The sequence below is a fragment of the Eubalaena glacialis genome, chromosome 3 (genome assembly GCF_028564815.1).
Source record: "Eubalaena glacialis isolate mEubGla1 chromosome 3, mEubGla1.1.hap2.+ XY, whole genome shotgun sequence".
Classification (NCBI taxonomy): Eukaryota; Metazoa; Chordata; class Mammalia; order Artiodactyla; family Balaenidae; genus Eubalaena; species Eubalaena glacialis.
Genome location: NC_083718.1, coordinates 163,384,225 through 163,405,492, shown reverse-complemented (window position 1 = coordinate 163,405,492; position 21,268 = coordinate 163,384,225). Strand labels below are relative to the sequence as shown.

The 21,268-nt window shown below is 41.8% G+C and overlaps 1 protein-coding gene across 8 annotated transcripts in view; it reads left to right on the top strand.

Moving 5' to 3' along the window:
* MACF1 (microtubule actin crosslinking factor 1) overlaps positions 1 to 21,268 on the top strand; it is a 339,529-nt gene that overhangs the window by 154,288 nt on the left and 163,973 nt on the right. For all 8 annotated transcript variants that reach the window (XM_061184457.1, XM_061184454.1, XM_061184455.1 and 5 more), the window contains exons 6-17: positions 12,599 to 12,765; positions 13,554 to 13,666; positions 13,768 to 13,874; positions 14,295 to 14,414; positions 14,560 to 14,655; positions 15,640 to 15,767; positions 15,850 to 15,943; positions 16,147 to 16,301; positions 16,983 to 17,259; positions 18,240 to 18,368; positions 19,083 to 19,160; positions 19,897 to 20,058. In XM_061184457.1, coding sequence (XP_061040440.1) covers positions 12,599 to 12,765; positions 13,554 to 13,666; positions 13,768 to 13,874; positions 14,295 to 14,414; positions 14,560 to 14,655; positions 15,640 to 15,767; positions 15,850 to 15,943; positions 16,147 to 16,301; positions 16,983 to 17,259; positions 18,240 to 18,368; positions 19,083 to 19,160; positions 19,897 to 20,058 — 1,626 coding nt within the window. The remainder of the gene's footprint in view (positions 1 to 12,598; positions 12,766 to 13,553; positions 13,667 to 13,767; positions 13,875 to 14,294; positions 14,415 to 14,559; positions 14,656 to 15,639; positions 15,768 to 15,849; positions 15,944 to 16,146; positions 16,302 to 16,982; positions 17,260 to 18,239; positions 18,369 to 19,082; positions 19,161 to 19,896; positions 20,059 to 21,268) is intronic.

Genomic DNA, 21,268 nt, shown 5'->3' with positions numbered 1-21,268 from the left:
TAGAGAATGAGTCATCAGTTGCCAGAGGGGTCTGGGATTCCCTGGAAGAGGGGATGACTGTCATCGCTCACCTGCTCGATAACCCCGCAGAAAGGAACTGTGAGAAGTCAGTGAGCCAACTGGTGGAATTTCCGAGGACAGCATCCTGCAGCAGCAGGGCTGTGCTGCTGCCTTTGCATGGAGGGACTGCAGTGGAGAAAGGAGATTCTCAGCTTGGATTTGGGAGCAGCACTTTCCCCAGGACAGACTGCCCCACCGACACAGGAAATCAAGACCATCTTTCCGAGGGATGGAGTGTAGGGGGAGGAACCAAGGGTATTTTAAGTGCCCCTCAGACCGGTTCCTGGATTGTGGAACGTTCTCCTTCATCACTCCTGGCCCAGTCGAGAGGCCAGAGCTGCACAGAGCCTGCCCATGTGGGTCGAGTGCCCCCCCAGTTTCCCAGACTGCCTGCTTCTCAGAGTGATTTATCCATCAGTGGCCTGACTGTGAGCATCTTGCCCTCCTCCTCTGGCTATGGCAGCGATGGGCTGCACTTACGAGGGATCCAGCCTAAAGATACAGAGCCTGAAAAGAGCTCCACGTCCTTCTCAGAAGAGGATGGCACCCTTTCTTTGGAGGCAAGTCCCACCCCCTTAGGGGGTCTGGAGGAGGTAGGTGGGCATGTTCAAGGGGTAGTCAAACAGTGGTTTGTATTACTGGCCTCAAACTTATGAAAGTGGAATATGGCGAGCAGTGAGGAGCTTGGTGCTGCTTCTCAAACTTTACCTGTTAGTCAAGTACTAGTAGTTAGCGACTGCTGCGCTTGACAAGCAAAGTCTGTTTCAGGTCTGCCCCTTGATGCTTGAAACTGTCTTGTTGACTCTGGGGAATCCCTGACTCTGGGTAACCATGCCACGTAATTGCTCAAGCTATCTGGTGGGGTTATCTCTCCAGGTGCAGTGCTAGGTAATACTTAACTCTCAGCAGGTCTGTTTATCAACGTCCCTGCTGTAGGAAGTTGTGGTATGGCACGGGGGTGATGGGGAGGCCTAGCTGACTCCAAGATGAGTGTGGAAGGGGTGAGGGGTGAGGCACTGACTTGGGTGTGATTGTTCTTCTCCCCTGGAGAATGATGTTCTTATTGGAGCTGCTGTAATTCCCCCCTTGGGGACACTGCTAATGACAACACCCATTCAACATGTGTTTAGGTGGAGAGGCTAGTCCTCCTTTGGTTCCTAATTCCAGCATTAGAGGAGAAGGGCATGGATTTATCTGGAGATTAGTCCAGAGCTGGGGGGAGGGGGTAGAGAGGGAGTTAGGGCAGTTTGAAAGTTCAAGGCTAGAAACAGTTTGTTTTCTGATTGGACTTGTTTATGGCTCTAACATGTTTCTGTTTGTGAGATATATATTCAGACATAAGTGGAGGTGGTGGTAGTTTTAGGTGGTGGGTGCTGTGAATGTTTTTAGGGGTCAAGGAGCAAGTGAGAATTCAAGAGCTCTGAACACTGAGAGGGAAGGAGACTCAGCAAGACCCTGGGTGGCACAGGGTCTGGTCTGTCACATAGGGGTGTGATTGTGTAGGTGACTAAAGTTATAATTCATCAATGACTGAAGAACTTTTGTTGGCCTGTCAGTCTCTGCAGCAGAAGAAATAAAAACTTCGGCGCCCAGAGCGGCAAGAGGTGGAAGATGGAGCATGGCATTTTCCTTGCTAGGCTGTGGGCAGCTGCCCTGATGTCTGCAGAGCAGACAGTGTGGCCCACCTACAGGTGCCCTGCTAGTCATCAACAGTATGAGGCTGAGGAGAGACGTAAATTTTAAGCTGATCTGTGCTTAAAATGACCTTTTGGGTGATGAATTTCCCCCATGGATAGGCCCATTTCAGTGCCCTTTGTTATTATAGAGTTTGGAGACTCCAAACAGTTGGAAGAAAAGATGGCCATTGAAAAATATTTATTATGCGGTTGGGCAGGAGGCATCCTTGGGCTTTTCCATATAAAAATGTGTGTGTGTGCGTGTGTGTGTGTGTGTGTGTGTGTGTTAAAGTGGGAAGGGAGGCAGTGAAGCTGCTGGGGGGTGGGGTGTATTTGAGGTTCATTGGATAAGAGGGAATGTCAAAGTTGGGCTTTTCCATATAAAAATGTGTGCGTGCGTGCGTGTGTGTGTGTGTGTGTGTGTGTGTTAAAGTGGGAAGGGAGGGAGGCAGTGAGGCTGCGGGGGGTGGGGTGTATTTGAGGTTCATTGGATAAGAGGGAATGTCAGATTGGGCTTTTCCATATAAAAATGTGTGTGCGTGCGTGTGTGTGTGTGTGTTAAAGTGGGAAGGGAGGGAGGCAGTGAGGCTGCGGGGGGTGGGGTGTATTTGAGGTTCATCGGATGAGAGGGAATGTCAAAGTCAGCTTTTATCTTTGTACAGAACAGATGTAGCATAATTGTGGCAGAACCAACTGCTGAACGGACTGCTCCTTTGATATTCCTGGGGTTGAAGTTGAAGCTGTGGAGGCATCACGATGATTTAGGATACATGCTCATAATTCGGTGTGAGATTTTCAGAAAGTTTGGAGTATAAAATGTGAAGGGACTCCTAGTGGAAATCAGTTCTAGATAATGGCCCATAAGTGACTGTGGTGCTTTTGGTGTGGGATCTCCACCCTGGAGCGGGAAGGTTCTGCACAACTCGGTGAGGAGTCTCCAAGAAAAGATTGGTGGGAGTAGACTGTGATCTGTAGTTTAACAGAAGCAACAGCAGTGTGATTCTTGGGCTGTTCAGTGTGAGAAGCATACTGGTGTGTGGTGTTTTCTGGGCAGCCAGGCTCTACATCCTGTCCCAGCTACCCCTTGAGAGCAGACACAACCAGACTACTCAGTTATGGCCCAGGCAGAAAAACTAGGTGGCCCGGAGTCAGCTCAGAAGGCTGACACATCTCTGAGGCTCTGTGTCCGTCAGGTGATGCAGGGACCACAGACTGACCATTCTGTATGACAGATAAGAAGTGACTTCTCAAGATAAGTGTGAAATCCCTTCAGGATGAAAGTCCTTAAGGTCACAGGGGCCTCAAACCCTCTCTGGTCTCTGAAGGCATTGTCTTCAGGGAGCTGCCCCCTCCCTGGCAGGCTGTTCACACGGCCTGGGGCCAGCGGCAGCAGCCCGAGAGACAGGGCAGCCTGTTTTGACACTGCAGACCTCCTGTGAAATGTGGATTGAACCTCAAGGTGAGAACGTCTGACTGGAGTGAGAGCCCTGGGAGGACACGAGGGTCAGAAGAGCGGCCGCTGCTGGTCACACACCAACTCCTTCGCCGAGAGGGGCAGCAGGCGCTTCAACAGGGTTGATATTTTGTTTGTTTGTTGGTGCTCATTTTGTTTTGTCTTTAACATGTCAGGGTAGTAACCCTCCGCAGAAACAGTTCGAGCTTCAGAGTGGTATCTGTCCTTGGCATAACTCAGGCCGCGTTGTCTCTCCCGTTGATCACTCCAGGGCATGGTGATGGGAGTGGGGCCAGGCTCTGGCTGCACAGAAACTTGGCAGTGGGTTTGTTTCTTTTCAGGATAGAGAGAAATGGGAACTGACTCTGATACTTGCTGAGTGCCGGGTTTAGGTAGTAGAAGACAAATGGTCTGCTTTTCTGTTCACCTGGTAGAGTTGATTCTTCTCTTGACAGGAAACAGTTAACAAGAGAAACAGGATGACAGGGGCCAGGGGACAAAAATGGTTTTCAGAATAAGTAGACTCGGATTTGGAGCCGGATGGAAGCGAGTTAACAGCAGTTGTACTTTGATGTCAGACAAAGGCCTTCGCTGGTCCATTCCATCTCTCAGGAGGACTCCCTACTCCCAGCTGCCATCAATAGCCATAATACCTGGCTTAATGGAACAAGGAAAATTGTTGAAAATCCCTTTCTTTTCTCTGTCTTGGCTCCACTGCCAATTGTTAGTGGATTCTGTTGATGGAGAATTGGCTGTATACCATCGCCCTTGACACAAATCCTTAGATTTCGGGTGAATAGTCAGATAACACTGGGGCTAGAAATGATGAGAAAGATATCAGTTGATATATTATTTTCTGGGCTGAGCCTTTTCAGTTATAAGTATCCCTTTCCCATTTCTCCTCTTTAATTATAGGGAAAGTAGTTTTACTAATATTGGCTTTATATTACAAGAAGAAAGCAAAATTAACCAGATGATACTATTGGAGGAATAGAGCAGTTAAAGTTACAGTTAGAGCTTCATTTAAGAAAGGAATTTTCTTTAAAAAAAAAAATTTTTTTTTAATTATTTATTTATTTTTGGATGCGTTGGGTCTTCGTTGCTGCGCGCGAGCTTTCTCTAGTTGCAGCGAGTGGGGGCTACTCTTCGTTGCGGTGTGCGGGCTTCTCATTGCAATGGCTTCTCTTGTTGCGGAGCACAGGCTCTAGGTGCACGGGCTTCAGTAGTTGTGCCGCACGGGCTCAGTAGTTGTGGCTTGTGGGCTCTAGAGCGCAGGCTCAGTAGTTGTGGTGCATGGGCTTAGTTGCTCCCCGGCATGTGGGATCTTCCCGGACCAGGGTTCAAACCCATGTCCCCTGCATTGGCAGGCGGATTCTTAACCACTGCACCACCAGAGAAGTCCCTTTCAAAAAATTTTGCGTAATTAAAAATATTACCAAAGAATCATTATTTTTCAGGTGTAACAATGGTGGTGTGGCTATGTTTAAAAAAAAAAAAAGAGTCCTTTTAGAGATACATACTGAAGTGTTTTTGGAGGAAATGATAGTGTGGGATTTGCTTCATAATAATAGGGGAGGGGTGAAGTGGGTGGAGTGTAGATGAAACAAGATTAGCTATGAGTTGATATGGTTGAAACTGGGTGATGGGTACATAGGCGTTCATAATACCATTCTGCCTTTTTTTGTATATATTTGATATTTTCCATTTCAAATGGCAAGTTGTTTTTCTGGGTTTTGATTTGTTTTTTGCTGCTCTTCTCACTAATTTATTTTGTTTTGGAAAATGTATTTTTTGTCAAATTGTTATTTAACATGTAATGAGTTTATTATCTTTTTTATTATTATTATTGTCTTTTTAAAAAATGTTATCCCCACATATACCTATGGCAACCACCAATCTGTTCTCTGTTATCTATGAGCTTTTTGTTTGTTTTTTTTTTTAAAGATTCCATACATAAGAAGGATCATACAGTATTTGTCTTTCTCTGTCTGACTTATTTCATTTAGCGTAATGCCCTCAAGATCCAGCCATGCTGTCGCAAATGGCAGGATTTCATTCTTTTTAATGGCTGAATAATATTCCATTGTGTATATGTGCCACAATTCCTTTATCCATTCATCCATTGATGGATACTTCAGTTGTTTCCATATCTTAGCTATTGGAAACAAAGCTGCAGTGAAGGTGCATATATCTTTTCAAGTTAGTGTTTTCATTTTCTTTGGATAAGTACCCAGAAGTGGAATTGCTGGATTGTATGGTAGTTCCATTTTTAAGTTTCTGGGGAACCTCCATACTGTTCTCCAGAGTGGCTACACCAATTTACATTCCTACCAACAGTGCACAAGGGTTCGCTTTTCTCCACATCCTTGCCAGTATGTGTTATTTCTTGTCTTTTTTGATAAGAGCCATTCTAATAGGTTTGAGGCAGTATCTCATTGTGGCTTGGGTTTGCATTCCCCTGATGATTAGTGATGTTGAGCATCTTTTGATGTACCTGTTGGCCATCTGTATGACTTCTTTGGGAAAATGTCTATTCAGATCTTCTCCCCATTTTTAAATTGGATTGTTTGTGTTTTTGCTGTTGAGTTGTATAAATTCTTTCTGTATTTTGGATTTTAACTTCTTATCAGATGTATGATTAGCAAATATTTTCTCCCATTCAGTGGGTTGCTTTTTCATTTTGTTGATGGTTTCCTTTGCTGTGTAGAAGCTTTTTACTATGATGTAGTCCCACTTGTTTATTTTTGCTTTTGCTTTTGGTGTCAGATTAAATACATCATTGCCAAGATCTGTGTCAAGGAGCTTGCTGCCTATGTTTTCTTCCAGGAATTTTATGATTTTAGGTCTTATGGTCAAGTCTTTAATCCACTTTGAGTTAATTTTTGGGTATGGTGTAAAACTGGTTGAGTTTCATTCTTTTGCATGTGGCCATCTAGTTTTCCCAACACCATTTATGGAAGAGGCTGTCCTTTCCCCATTGTGTATTTTTGGCTCCTTTTTTGTAAATTAATTGAACGCATATGCATGGGTTTATTTCTGGGTTTTCGCTTCAGTTCCATAAGTCAAATACCATACTGTTTTATTACTACAGCTTTGTAATGTTGTTGGAAATCAGGGAGCATGATGCCTCCGGCTTTGTTCTTAAGATTGCTTTGATTAATCAGTGTGTGTGTGTGTGTGTGTGTGTGTGTGTGTGTGTGGTTCCATACAAATTTTGGGATTATTTGTTTTATTTCTTTGAAAACTACCATTGGAATTTTGATAGGGATTGTACTGAATCTGTAGATTGCTTTGAGTAGTATGGACATTTTAACAGTAATGATTCGTCCAGTCCATGAGCATCGAATTTCCTTCCATTTATTTGTGTCTGAACTTTCTTTCATTAATATCTTATAGTTTTCTATATACAGGTCTTTCACCTGCTTGGTTAAATTTATTCCTAGGTGTTTTATTCTTTTTGATGCAATTATAAATGGGATTGTTTTCTTTATTTCTCTTTCTGATAGTTTGTTATTAGTGTATAAAAATGCAACAGATTTTTCATATTTTGTATCCTGCAAGTTTATTGAATTTGTTTATTCCAATAGTTTTTTGATATCTTTAGGAGTCTTCAGGGTTTTCTGTATATAATATCCTGTCATCTGCAAATAGTGGCAGTTTTACTTCTTCCTTTCCAATTTGGATGCGTTTTATTTCTTTTCCTTGCCTAATTGCTCTGGCCAGGACTTCCAATATTATGCTGAATAAAAGTGGCGAGAGTGGGCACTCTTGTCTTGTTCCTGATCTTAGAGAAAAGGCTTTCATCTTTTCATCACTGAGTATAATGTTAGCTCTGTCCTTTATTATGATGAAATACATTTCCTCTCAAGTGCTTTTTCTGTATCTATTGAGATGATGATACGATTTTTATTCTTCCTTTTGTTAATGTGTGCTATATCACATTGACTGATTTATGGATTTTGAACCATCCTTGCATACCTGGAATAAATCCTACTTGATCATGGTGTGTGATCCGCTCACCTCCTGCTGTGTGGCCCGGTTCCTAACGAGCTGTGGACTGGTACTGGTCTGTGGCCCGGGGCTTGGGGACCCCTGGCCTAGAGAAACCTCCATGACTCTGAACTTGAATATTGAAAGGAGCACCCCTGATGTTTACCTAACTCTTCTGTAGGTAATAAACACAGCTGCCATGAGATCCTTCTAGCCAGGCATTTGTAATGAATTATTGCATTGTGCCCTCACCTGTTTCTTGAATGGAAGTTTTCAAAGTCTGATGCCTTCACTGTAGCGGGATGAAGTCAGCTAGAAACTTCAGGACATGTGAATCAAGTATCTGTTAGCTCATTACATCTAGTTCATTACCTGAGACTTATAAAGTCCAAAATCCTCAGCCTGGTATTCCAACCCCTCCATAATCTCTCTAATCTTCTCTCCTATATCAGTTCCCAGTTTGAACTTTCATGTCTTTTTTTTTTTAATGTGCTGAAATTTTTATTTTTTATTTTTAATTAATTAATTAATTATTTTGGCTGCGTTGGGTCTTTGTTGCTGCCCGTGGGCTTTCTCTAGTTGGGGCGAGCAGGGGCTACTCTTCGTTGTGGTGCGTGGGCTTCTCATTGCGGTGGCTTCTCTTGTTGCGGAGCACGGGCTCTAGGCGCGTGGACTTCAGTAGCTGTGGCTCGTGGGCTCTAGAGCGCAGGCTCAGTAGTTGTGGCACAAGGGCTTAGTTGCTTTGCGGCATGTGGGATCTTCCCGGACCAGGGCTCTAACCCGTGTCCCCTGCATTGGCAGGCAGATTCTTAACCACTGCACCACTAGGGAAGCCCTCTACTTAGATATTAAAACTCAGCATAGATGTTGTCTTATCATCTCTGCAAAGTTCCTCAGCACTGCTAGTTTGGGTTACTTGCTTACCTCTGTCACAGCATTGATCTCTCTGATTGGTATATTGTCTCCCCTACTAAATTGCTTGAGCTTGAGGCCCAACGTTGTGCTTTTGTCTTGAGATACCAAGAACTTGAACACAGCTCCTAGAACATAGGTGTTGCTCAAGAAATAACAACAGAATGAGTCAGTCCCATGGTGATTGACTTTTTTGTTGTTGTTCTTCTCCCTCGTCCTAACATATGGTGTCTGACATAGTGTGAAGCACAGATGAGATGTTCAATAAAAACTTACTGACTTATTAGGAACATGCTCAGTTTCTAGATAATGCTTCAGAGAAGGAATTAATCAAGCCATGGGAAGTGTACGTTGAAAGAAAATTCAGGTAGATAAGTTTAGTCTCTGAGATGGTAATGAGGCTGTGCTCTCTCTCCAAATGGTTCCTTTTAAACATCCAGATGAGGGAGAAAGCTCCCTGACACTGAAGCTGGAATTCTCCATTTGGGAGATTAAGGTAAAAGCTTCTGCATATCCCGAAGGACAGCACTGTGCAATCACATGAAAAGATGGACAAAAGCCAAATTTAATTATTGAGATGATTGTGACGATAATCCCATTTTTCTCATCCAGTTCACAATCTAGGAAAGACCCTAATCCAAACAGGGTATTTTTCCTTCCCCTGAGGGACCTAAATATTTCCCCGTCTCATTACAGCTATGTGGAAAATCTGAAGTACAGCTGTTCATTGAACTGTTTCCAATGCAATATACAAAGATACTGTGATTGGCAGACAGGAGATGCCATCAGAGATATTGACTGTGATATTGTGGAGATACAATATCAATTGACTAACTGGAATTTCTTTTTTGGGTAAAGAGCCCAAATACTCACATTTCATTTTGCTTATTCAAATTCTATCCCTTTTCACTTCAACAAATCTATCTCCTGTTCCCTGCAATGTTTTGCCTTAATATGTATGTGAAGCACTACAGTGGAAGAACTGGGATGTCAGTGTGGGTGGCATTTAGCCACTGAAATAAATAGCTAGAAATGTCGTTGAGGAGAACTGGCAGAGAATTGGTACTAGTGAGGGGCTGTTTACACTGGACTCACAGGATGATGGCGTGGGCACCATAATCCATCATTGGGTCCTTGGCTTGTTTGCTTATATATACATTATATACATTATTTGCTAGGTAAGTTTGCTGTCAATAAAGTAATGTGTCTCAGGATTCTAGGTGGGTCTTACCCCCAAATACACTTATTTGTTTATTTTTATTATTTTGTTTATTAACCAAGTGATTATTAATTAAAACATGTTAAGTGTCCACCATATGACCAGCACAACACAAGGTGCAATACAGAAGGACCTTGATCACTGAGTCTCAGAGCTGCATCCCAGCTTCTGCTGGGACATATCCTGTGTTGAGGAGCTCTCCTTCATAGCAGCTGCTATGATTTTAGGTCATTCTGATAGTTAAGATGTAGTGTCAGCACCTCAGGAAACCTGGTCTTGGGGAGATATGAAATAATAAAAATACATTAAATAATAGCCAGTAATGCAAGATAGCATTTAATTGATGATATAGACTGACAGTGCTGTGGGAGTTAGACAGGCAGTAACTGAAGGAGAACCACCATTTATACAGGGAAGAGAGAAGGGAACTTTGTCGAGCTTAGCCCTGTGTTTGGGCTGGGTATTTCACTGTATAATATCGTTGATTGTCACAGCAATCCTGAAAAGGTAATAGGTGTGATTCCCACTTTACAGATGGTATAACCAAGGTCCAGCTTATAGTTGGTGAACTTGAGATTCAACCCTAGGCTTGTGTGGAATCAAAGGCATGCACTTTTCTCCTCTCTCAGACTGACATTTCTTCAAAGTAGGTTCTGTGCTACATTTTGGAGGTTTCTTAAAATAACTTTTTTCTAAATATAAAAATATACATAATGTAGAAAATTTGGGAAATATAAAAATCATCTATAATGCTACCACTTAGAGATAACTATGATTACTAGTTTGGTGTATATACGCATACATATATGCATCTATCACATACATTATGCATATATATGACTATTACTTAACTATATATTGTATATTTTTCATGTAAAATCAGTGTTATATATTATTTTGTTTGTATTCTTTTTCTTTTTGTAAAATATGGTGATCATTTTCCTATCATTAACGTTTTCTAAAGCATATCTTTTTTTCCCATAAATAAGATTTTTTATTGGTAATAAAATCAGCAAACTTTATATGGTAGAAATATCTCAGAGTATTTTTACACTAGAGGAAGACTTAGCAAAGGCAGCCAGTTTATTTGACAACGCATTTCCTTTTTTATTTTTTTTATTTCATTTTATTTGTTTATTTTTCCTCATCAATTACTTCTTTTTTTTTTTTTTTTTACTAAAGCATACCTTTTTAAGTGCTACAAAGAATTCTACCATGTGTATGTGCTATAATTTGTAACCAATCAATCCCTCGTTAGAGTTTAAGCTCTTTATAGCTTTTTGCTATAAAATATTTATCATATTTTGATAAGCATTTTTGTGACATATTTAAAGTGTACATCATGGTGATTTGATATACAGGCAGACCTTGTTTTATTGTGCTTTACAGATACTGCGTTTTTTACAAATGGTTTGTGGCAACCACGCGTTGAGCAAGACTGCTGGCATCATTTTTCCAACAGCATTTGCTCACTTCTTGTAATATTTCAAACCCTCCACCAGCAAAAAGATTACAACTTGCTGAAGGCCCAGATGATGGTTAGCATTTTTTAGCAATAAAGTATTTTTTAATTAAGGTGTGTACATTGTTTTTTTAAGACATAGTGCTATCACACATGTATTGATAATATAGTATAGTGTAAACATGACTTTTATATGTACCGGGAAACCAAAACATGCATGTGACTCACTTTATTGTGATTGATATCTCCTCTATTGCTGTGGTCTGGAACTGAACCTGTAGTGCCTCCCAGGTGTGCCTTTATGTATATATTGAGAAAGGATTCCCACCTCTAGTTAACTAACACATCCATTACCTCACATTTTTTTGTGTGTGTGAGAACATTTAAGTTCTACTCTCTTGACAAATTTCAGTTATACAATACAGTGTTATCAACCGTAGTCACCTATCTTTTACATTAAATCCTCAGACCGTATTCAGCTTGTAGCTGAAAGTTTATACCCTTTTTCTATCCTCTCCCTATTTCCTCCACCACTATCCCTTGGCAACTACTATTCTACTCTCTGTTTCTATGACTTTAACTTTTTTTCTTTTTTTCTTTTTTTTTTTTAGATTCCACATATAAGTGCTATCATGCAGTATTTGTCCTTGTCTGGCTTATTTCACTTAACATAATGCCCTCAAGTTTCATCCATGTTGTCACAAATGACGGGGTTTCCTTTTTCATGGCTGAATAATATTCCATAGTATATACCACAACTTTTGATGAACACTTAGGTTGTTTCCATATCCTGGCTATTGTGAATAATGCTGCAGTGAACATTGAGAGTGCAGATATCTTTTTGATATCTTGTTTTCATTTCCTTTGGATGTACCCAGAAGTAAGGTTGCTAGATCATATGATAGTTCTGTTTCTAATTTTTTGAGGAATCTTCATACTGTTTTCCAGAGTGATTGTACCAATTTATAATCCCACCAAGAGTGCACGAGTGTTCCCTTTGCTCCACATTTTTACCAATACTTGTTATGTTGTCTTTCTAATGACAGCCATTCTAATAGGTGTGAGGTCATAGCTCATTATGGTTTTGATTTGTGTTTCCCTAATGATTAGTGATGTTGAATACCTTTTCATGCACCTGATGGCCATTTGTATGTCTTCTTTAGAGAAATGTCTATTCAGATCTTCTGCCCAATTTTAAATCGGATTGTTTGTTTCTTTGCTTTGAGTTGAATGAATTCTTTATATATTTTGGATATTAACCCTTTATCAGATATATGATTTGTAAATATTTTCTCCCATTCCATAGGTTACCTTTTCATTTTGTTGATGGTTTCCTTTGCTGTGCACAAGCCTTTTAGTTTGGTGTAGTCCCAGTTGTTTGTTTTGCCTTTGTTGCCTTTGCTTTTTGGTGTTGATAAGCATTCTTGTATGAAATTTTTTGCACATTTCTCTGATGACTTCCTATCAAGTGTATGTGTATTTTAAGACTGATTAAAAACCGTCCTCCGGAGAAATTATGCCCTTTATACTCTCACCAGTGGCAATGTATGAGAATACCCAATTTCAGATATTCTTTCCAATACTGAGTAGTATCATTAAAAAAAAAAAAAACTATTCTAATTCGACAGGTAAAAAAATGACCTCTCAAAATTTTAATTTACATTTCTTTGACTACCAAATAGGGTGAATATGTGTTGGAGTTGTCATCTTGAAGTGCTGCCAGCCTTGGATCTCCCTCTTCTTCTAAGAGCCATAATGTATGAAGAGAAGGTTAAAAGGCTTCATCTTATTTATACTAAATTACTTTACGTCCTATCTTTTGGCAGATCTCTGACATCTACATTAGTGGAGAATCAGGGGACATGTCAGCTAAGGAGAAGCTGCTCCTGTGGACCCAGAAAGTGACAGCTGGTTACACAGGAATCAAATGCACCAACTTTTCCTCCTGCTGGAGTGATGGGAAGATGTTCAATGCACTTATTCACCGATACAGGTAAATACAGTGGAGTTTCAGTGGGCCTGGAGAGGCTTCTTCTCATCTCTTGTTTGTAATCAGCTATAATGCCACATTTCCCCTCAACCAACAATCCAGGCTCTGATTCATTTTATTTATTTTAACAAGGAATATGTATTGAACTCCTACTATCCCAGGCACTGGGCTCATATAGCAGTGAAGAAAACAGCTAAATTCTTGCCCTCATGGAGCTTACTTTTCAGTGGGGAAGATAGGCAATAAACAAATAAGTGTATGCTGTCTTACAGTGGTGAGTGCAGTGGAGGGAAAGAGAATGATGGGGGTTGTGGCATTTTGGACAGGGTGGTTAGAGGTGGTCTCTCTGATGAAGATGTTGGAGCAGAGTCATGGGTGAGGAGTAGTGGGCCATGCAGGTCTCTCGGCTCAGCATGTTTCACTCGGAGGAAATAACAAGTGCAAAGGGCCTGTAGTGGGGACCTGCTTGGAGTGGGTGAGGAAGATAGGAATTTTGAATGACGAAAATCAAAATTTATTGTACTCTTAGTGGTCATAAACACTCATAGGGAAAGTTGATACCTTTCCCTTGAAATCCAACAAACCTACTATTATGTAAGTTTAGAATTATGGAGCACTGGGCTCCTGGAGTGTGATTAAAAATGGAACTGGTGCTCCTCTAAACCTCTTGCTTTCTCTCTAACTCATCCAGTGTTTTTCAGCTCTGAGTACTTTTAAGAGGGTTTCTTTGTGTGAACTCCCATGTGCTATGTAGCTGGGGGCCTTTCATATACTTTGATGGACTTTTACAGACCTGATCTGGTAGATATGGAGAGGGTACAGATCCAGAGTAACCGAGAGAATCTGGAACAGGCTTTCGAAGTAGCAGAAAGACTGGGCGTCACCCGGTTACTGGATGCAGAAGGTGAGAGCTGACTGAAGTTGATGATGTTTGACATATATTCATTATTCCTTCCCCCAGCGGGTTCCTTTGTTCTAAGAAATTTCTTGCCTTTTGTCTCTCAGATGTGGATGTGCCATCTCCAGATGAAAAGTCTGTAATCACTTATGTGTCTTCAATTTATGATGCCTTCCCTAAAGTCCCTGAGGGTGGAGAAGGGATCAGTGCTACGGTAAAAGAACACTTCCCTAAAATACCTTCTGGCTATGATTTGTTTGGGTGGGATGTATTGATTAGGGTAGGTTTCTTAAGCACTCAGTGTATACAGAGCACTTTTAAACAGAGCAAACTGAATCCACATCATCTTTATACATGATTATTGTCCTTGGTCTGTGGGAATGAGTCTAGATATCACTAATTTTGCAGCGTCCAGCATAGGCTATTCTAGGTGTCAGGAAATTAAATCCCATCTTGAGAGTCCTTGAGGAGCTTTGAAACTGGGACTCTGAGCATTAAACTGAATGGCTGTGTCTGTGTAGGCAATTAGAGGAAAGGATTTTATGTGGTTTGGGATGGCCTGAGCTGCTTTCTCCTGTGCTTGTCTTGCATACTGCTAACCAGAAGGTGTGTGATATCTACCTTTTGGCAATAGGAAGTAGACGCCAGGTGGCAAGAATACCAAAGCCGAGTGGACTCCCTCATTCCCTGGATCAAACAGCATACAATACTGATGTCAGATAAATCTTTTCCCCAGAACCCTGTTGAACTAAAGGTAAAGTCATGGACTTAAATTGTTTTTTTGTAAATTCACTCTGGGGAGTAAGTCTCAGAGCTTGTTGCTGCTGGCTCCTGGGTGAGGTGGTATGAAAAATTAGACCGGGTTGCTTGCATTCATTCACCAAGTATTAATTTTGTAGGCACTTTATAATCAATATATACACTTCAAAGAAACAGAAATTCTGGCCAAGGAGAGAGAAAAAGGAAGAATTGAGGAATTATATAAATTATTGGAGGTAAGGAAACTTATCCTTTGCTGAGACTTAGGGTTTGCTGGTGTGCTCTTTGTTGCTTCTTTGTTAGGCAGATTCCCTGCATCTTCTTCCGAACCTTCATTGTAATAGCAGTATTCTCAGGGTGACAAATCGAGCATCACTCTCAGGCTGCTCTTGAAGATTGACGGTCAAGGGGAAGTATCAGCCATCTCTGTTTTTTAAAGGGCCTGTTGAAAAATGGCATACAGTTATTCAGAAATCTTGAGTTTTATACATGTTTTCCTGTTTCTCAGAGGGAAGCTAATTCTTTCCCTAGGATAGAAAGAAAAGAGACTTTCCTTCACATTTTGATTCCTAGAGAATTTGAAGCTGTAGAGATGGGCATTTAACCTTTCCACAGTGGAGGGGAGGAGTATGGAGAGGACAGGAGGATTTATGGAAAGTATAGAAGGAATGGAAGGGTTTCAAGCAAGTGGTCCCTGTATTTTTTTTTTTTTTAATAAATTTATTTATTTATTTTTGGCTGTGTTGGGTCTTCGTTGCTGTGCACGGGCTTTCTCTAGTTGTGGTAAGTGGGTGGCTACTCTTTGTCGTGGTGCGCAGGCTTCTCATTGCGGTGGCTTCTCTTGTTGCGAAACACGGGCCCTGGGCGCACAGACTTCAGTAGTCGTGGCTTGCGGGCTCTAGAGCTCAGGCTCAGTAGTTGCGGCGCACGGGCTTAGCTGCTCCGCTGCATGTGGGATCTTCCCGGACCAGGGCTCAAACCCATGTCCCCTGCATTGGCAGGCGGATTCTTAACCACTGCGCCACCAGGGAAGCCCCCTAGAGGTGATTTTTTTCTCTCACCTAGAGGTGAGGTACTGCTAAAATATTTGGTTGTTTTCTCTTATTAGACAATGGGGAAAACTGCTGAATGGCTGGGTAAAGAAGCAAAGAATTAATTAAAACTGGGACCTGAGGACATGGCTGTTTTGGGACTAAAAGGGTTATCTCTGGGTTTTTCAGGTATGGATTGAATTTGGTCGAATTAAATTGCCTCAAGGTTATCACCCTAATGATGTGGAAGAAGAGTGGGGAAAACTCATCATTGAGATGCTGGAGCGAGAGAAGTCACTTCGACCAGCTGTAGAGAGGTGGGTTCAGAGCCTGAAGGTGACATTACTTACTGGGCTGCTTTGAGCCCTGCACTTGACTATGGTCTTGATCTCATTTTAGGCTGGAATTGCTGCTACAGATTGCAAACAAAATCCAGAATGGTGCTTTGAACTGTGAAGAAAAACTGACATTAGCTAAGAATACACTGCAGGCTGTAAGTCTGACTGTTCTATCTCACTTCTTATGTCACATGTTTTCCACTTCTAACCTTGTGCTCTAATGGTTGAAGTCAACAGTTAAGGGATCCAGCTTCCTTTCTCTTGGAATTGCAGTGGAATTGAACCGCGTGGCTCCCTTGGTCCTAGTGGGTGGGAGTAATGGGAGTTTTCCCACTCTTCTTCTCCCTTTCTCTCTCAGGACGCTGCTCACCTGGAATCAGGGCAACCAGTGCAATGTGAGTCAGATGTCATCATGTACATTCAGGAGTGTGAAGGTCTCATCAGACAGCTGCAGGTGGATCTCCAGATCCTAAGGGATGAGAATTACTACCAGCTAGAAGAGCTGGCTTTTAGGTGAGGAACATGGGACTCAAACGGAGGGCTTGCTTACTGCTCAGGCTCAAGGATCAAGAGTCGGGCACTGAATCTTGTAACCTGGATGCTAGAAGTCAACGTCTCAGTGGGGATGTTATAGGTTTTTGGGGCAGGAAAATTCTCATGGTAGAAGACAGTTTCCCTTTACTGTTGGCCCTGCCCCCTAAGTACCTGTAGGGTTCCCTAATCTTTGTGTGGCATCTTATAACGCCCCCACATGCTTCAGGGTGACTGCAGCTGTGTGGGACCACGTCTGCTTTAGAACTGCTGGGGTGATTCGATGTAGCATTTCATGGAGGAGGAAACCAACACCCACAGAGGGGATGAGGATCTTTGTACAGAGCCGAGACTAAGAGCCGCATCTTTTGACCCCTAATCCATGGTTTATTCTGTTATATCATCCAAGAGTTATAGGAACCGGTATTGATTTACTTGCCTCGAGTTAATGCTGTGACTTGGCATTTGCCTCAGTGACAGCTCTGAACGATGAAGATGTTAATAATATCACCTTGCATTCACAGAACACGTTTTCTTTCTCAAAACACTTTTCCTAATATCTCATTTTTATTTTTACCTCATCCTTGTCAAATGGATAGGGAAGATTTTATCTTAAAAAGCACGTTACAGATTTAATCTTTTCTTTCTTGTCTTCCATTTCAGGGTCATGCGTTTGCAGGACGAGCTGGTTACCTTGCGTCTAGAGTGCACCAACTTGTATCGGAAGGGCCATTTCACTTCACTTGAATTGGTTCCACCCTCTACTTTAACCACTACTCATCTGAAGGCAGAACCCTTGACCAAAGGAACCCATTCTTCTTCTACCTCCTGGTTCCGAAAGCCCATGACTCGGGCTGAACTTGTGTCTATCTCCTCCTCTGAAGATGAAGGCAACCTCCGATTTGTGTATGAACTACTGTCTTGGGTGGAAGAAATGCAGGTGGGTGTACATTCCAAATGCTTATGCAGTGCACTGAGGTTTACTGGATCCAGCAGCTTGTCTCAGAGGGTTAGGTTGCTCTATGCCCCTTGTATAGATCCCCTCAATTATTGCTGCTACCTGGGACCCAAGCCTCCTTCTCTATTAAATTTTGAAAGGTTAGGTTCAGTTCAGATCCTCAAAATCCCATACTAAATGCATAGGCTTTTCTAATTTGAAGCCCTTCAGGAATCTCTTCCCTTCAGCCAACTGTGCTCTAAGTGGGAGCTGGTGGAAGAAGTTGCAGAGTCTGTAAATCTGTTATCTTTTCTGAAATTCTCTCATTGTCAGAGGAGCTGCTTCTCTACTGTTGTTTCTGTCTCAGCTCTTAAGAGTAAACAAGACTGCTGTGTTTCACAGTTCTCAGGGACATTATTTACATGTATTCTAGGATAATGGTTCAAGTTTGAGATTGTCCTCTTATCCTCTAACCCTTTTGTTTTGTGTAAAATTCTTTCCATCGTCTGAGGATGGATTTTCCGTGTACCAATAAATAAAAATATTCAAAGGCAAGCTGTTTTACAATTATCTTCCATTGGCCAATAGTTGGTGGCATGAATGAAGCTTAGTATTTACAGATATTTATTTCTTATCTCCATTCTGATTGTGAAATGAAGAGACCCCATAAAGGGAAATGCCTAAACTATAAAGTTAAGCATTTCAGCCTGTGGGAACGCCTTTCTGGTTGGTAAATGCAGGGATGTATTCCCATAATGCAGCAGCAAAAGGCTGCTTCTGCTGCTATAGGTGGTGGGGTTTATTCTCCAGCTCCTTGGGGGTGGTTATGGCATACTTTCCTGTAAGAGACCAAGATGGAGATAGTTTAAATGTCCTTTTTCTCAATCCCCTCTCCCCAGCCCCCTTGTCCAAACCGATTGTGACAGTTTTCTTTTTCTGCCAACTTAGCAGTAAATTATATTCGTAATTTTTCTTTTTTTCAGATGAAACTGGAGCGAGCAGAGTGGGGCAATGACCTGCCTAGTGTGGAGTTGCAGCTGGAAGCACAGCAGCACATCCACGCCAGTGTGGAAGAACTGGGCTCAAGTGTCAAAGAGGCCAGGCTATATGAGGTGTGTGGCATTCAGAATCCATTGTGGGAGGCTGGGGTGGCTGTGTGCGATGGGACAGTGCACAGCACAGCTGTCCCTGTGGAAAAGAAGGGTACCCACTTGCAGCACTTGACCACAGGTCCCCTCAGCACATGAAGCGTCTCTTGCTCTTTGAAATAACCTTGTGAGAAAGGTGTTTTTTATTAACCCCTTTTTAGTAAAAAGAATAGTGATACTGAAAGCTAAGGTCAAAATTAGTAATTAGTGAATGCAGTTTCCAAACTCAAGCCCTCTGCTCCAAAAGTTCATCCTCTTTCCACTTCCCCATCTACCTGCAATAGAGAACTGGTAAGAAAAACTATTCACTTGGTCTCTCCTCTCTCTCACTCTTTCTATCTTCCCATTTTAAATTTCAGCTCCCCTCTTCCAAAAAGCAACTGAGTAGTTGGAGGAATCACCAGGTATAGGTTTTGCTTAGAAACCTCCCAGAATTGCTGGAGGCACAAGACCATGAGGTCATGCAGGTGTGCTCACTCTGCTGGACTGTTCCTCACTCAGTGCTGCTCTGAGCTATCAAATCTCACCTGGAGATTTGCTGTGCAGGCTTCTGTTTTCTCAGAGTAGCCAATCTCTGTCTATGTGCAGACGTAATATTTACATAGTTGAAATCATGCTGTAGACATAGTTTACTTACTCTTTCTCTAATATATTTTTATTTCATTCCTTTCTAATCAGGGAAAAATGTCCCAAAATTTTCATACCAGTTATGTTGAAACTCTTGGAAAGCTGGAGACACAGTATTGTAAATTGAAGGTGAGTTTTGACTAACTCTCTTTTGTTCTGTTCCTGGAGAATGTGATTCCCTAATTCAGAAAGCTCTTGGTTTGAGCCTGTTTTGGTTTTCTGTTTATTAGTTTATATTGTTTACTGTGCAGTTGTTCATATGTATCATAACATTTTCTCAATTTTCTTAATGGATCAAAAACCACTGCCCCAGAAAGTTTTAAGTAAGTAGAGCTTATCCTAGTTATCATATTTCACCAAAGCAGTGGGTATATGTGCTCTGAGGCATCAAAACTAAGTCTCCCCCCACCGCCACCCCCACCTGGCTTGCGGGATCTTAGTTACCCGACCAGGGATTGAACCAGGGCCCTCGGCAGTGAGAGCGTGGAGTCCTAACCACTGGAACACCAGGGAATTCCCAAAAACCAAAAGTTTAAGATTGACAGGGAGGGGACTCCTCTTCTGTCTGTTGTTCTTCATTCCTGTCTTTCAAGATGTCCAGAGTAGGACAGTTCCAGGATCATTGTTTATCCAGGGAGCCCCACACAGACCTGGCGTGTTCTCACTTCTAGCTGGGATTGACACGGGCTCTCTGGGAGTCCTGTACCAAACTTGTACTAAATTTAAGTCTGTGGAGAAGCACCCAGAGATTGAAAAAGCAAGGCTAAGTTCATTTTCTCAGCTATTCTTTGCTTTGATGTCAAATATGATATATCCTACAGATGAAAGCCTAGCAGTCTAACCTTGTAATCCTGCCTTTGTCTAGGAAACTTCTAGCTTCCGGATGAGGCACCTTCAGAGTCTGCATAAATTTGTCTGCAGAGCTACAGCTGAGTTGATCTGGTTGAATGAGAAGGAGGAGGAGGAACTAGCATATGATTGGAGTGACAACAATCCCAGTATCTCAGCCAAGAAAAATTACTTCTCTGTGAGTCTAGCACAACAGACCTGTCATATTTTGTAATAGCAGCAGAAGGAGCCAGAGGGGTTAGTCTGCTGAGAGCTTGGGTTTCTGGATTTGCATTTTGTTAGATAGAAATAGGGACCCCGCTTAATGCATCTGTTCCTGTGAGAAAGTGTATATGGAGAGAGGGGAAATCGAGCCCTAGAATGAATTTATTTAGAATGCTTTTAGAAAGGCAGTGTCTTGGGTGAAGAGAGCAGCAGTCTGCAAATTGAATCATTTCAGAAGCAATATAACTTTGTGGTCAAGGTTATAGGCTTTGGAATGAGATAGACCTAACATCAGATTCTTATTCCTCCACTTATTAGCTCTGTGACCTTGGCAAGTCATTTACTCTCCCTAGACCTCTGTAAAATGGGAAAATAGTAGCACTTCAAAGCGTTGTATAAAAGGTTAAGTAAGATTTAGTAAGTTAATATAGCAAAGCACTTAGTATAGGGCTTAATATTGTTTAACTGAGGTATATTCTTGGCTTCTTACAAATTCTGAATTCTCTTTAATTCATTCAACAATTTTTTGGTCTCCATCTCTTGGTTTGTAAAAATGGGAAGGAAAATTCAGCATTGGCCGATGCAACAATGCTTTTTATGCTTTTCAGTGAAAGATATAAAGTAGGATTGTTTTTTTGTTATTTTCAGTTTGCCCACATTTCAAGAGAATTTTTCAGGATATTATGAACCCCATGAAAATAGGAAGATTTTTAATAGCACTTAACTTCATTAGAGAATGGTATATGATTCTTCTGAAGTAAAGAAGAAACAATAGATACTGTAATACAATAAACAGTCTGTATGAGAACAGAAATTAGGCTACGATAGAGACATAAAGAAAGTGAGCATCGAGGAGAAGGGGTCAAATCTGATATTGAGGATCAGTACCCAGCTGCACAGAAGAGCTGGCATCTAAACCAGGTCCTAAAGTGTTAACAGAATGTAGAGCCGGAGGAGGGCACTGCAGCTGAGGGTACAGTCTGAGCAGAGCCAGCCAGTCAGGGATGCAGATCAGGTACCGTGTTCGGTGGGTGCTGACGTGAACCATCCAGCCACGTTCCCTCCTTTCTTGCCTTCAGTCTCATCCTGTGTGACCCCACTTACTCAGGTCTGGCTCAGATCCCATATCCTTTGTGAATCATTCTCCAGTAATTCCAGCACTTTTGCTCTTCTCTGAAATCCTC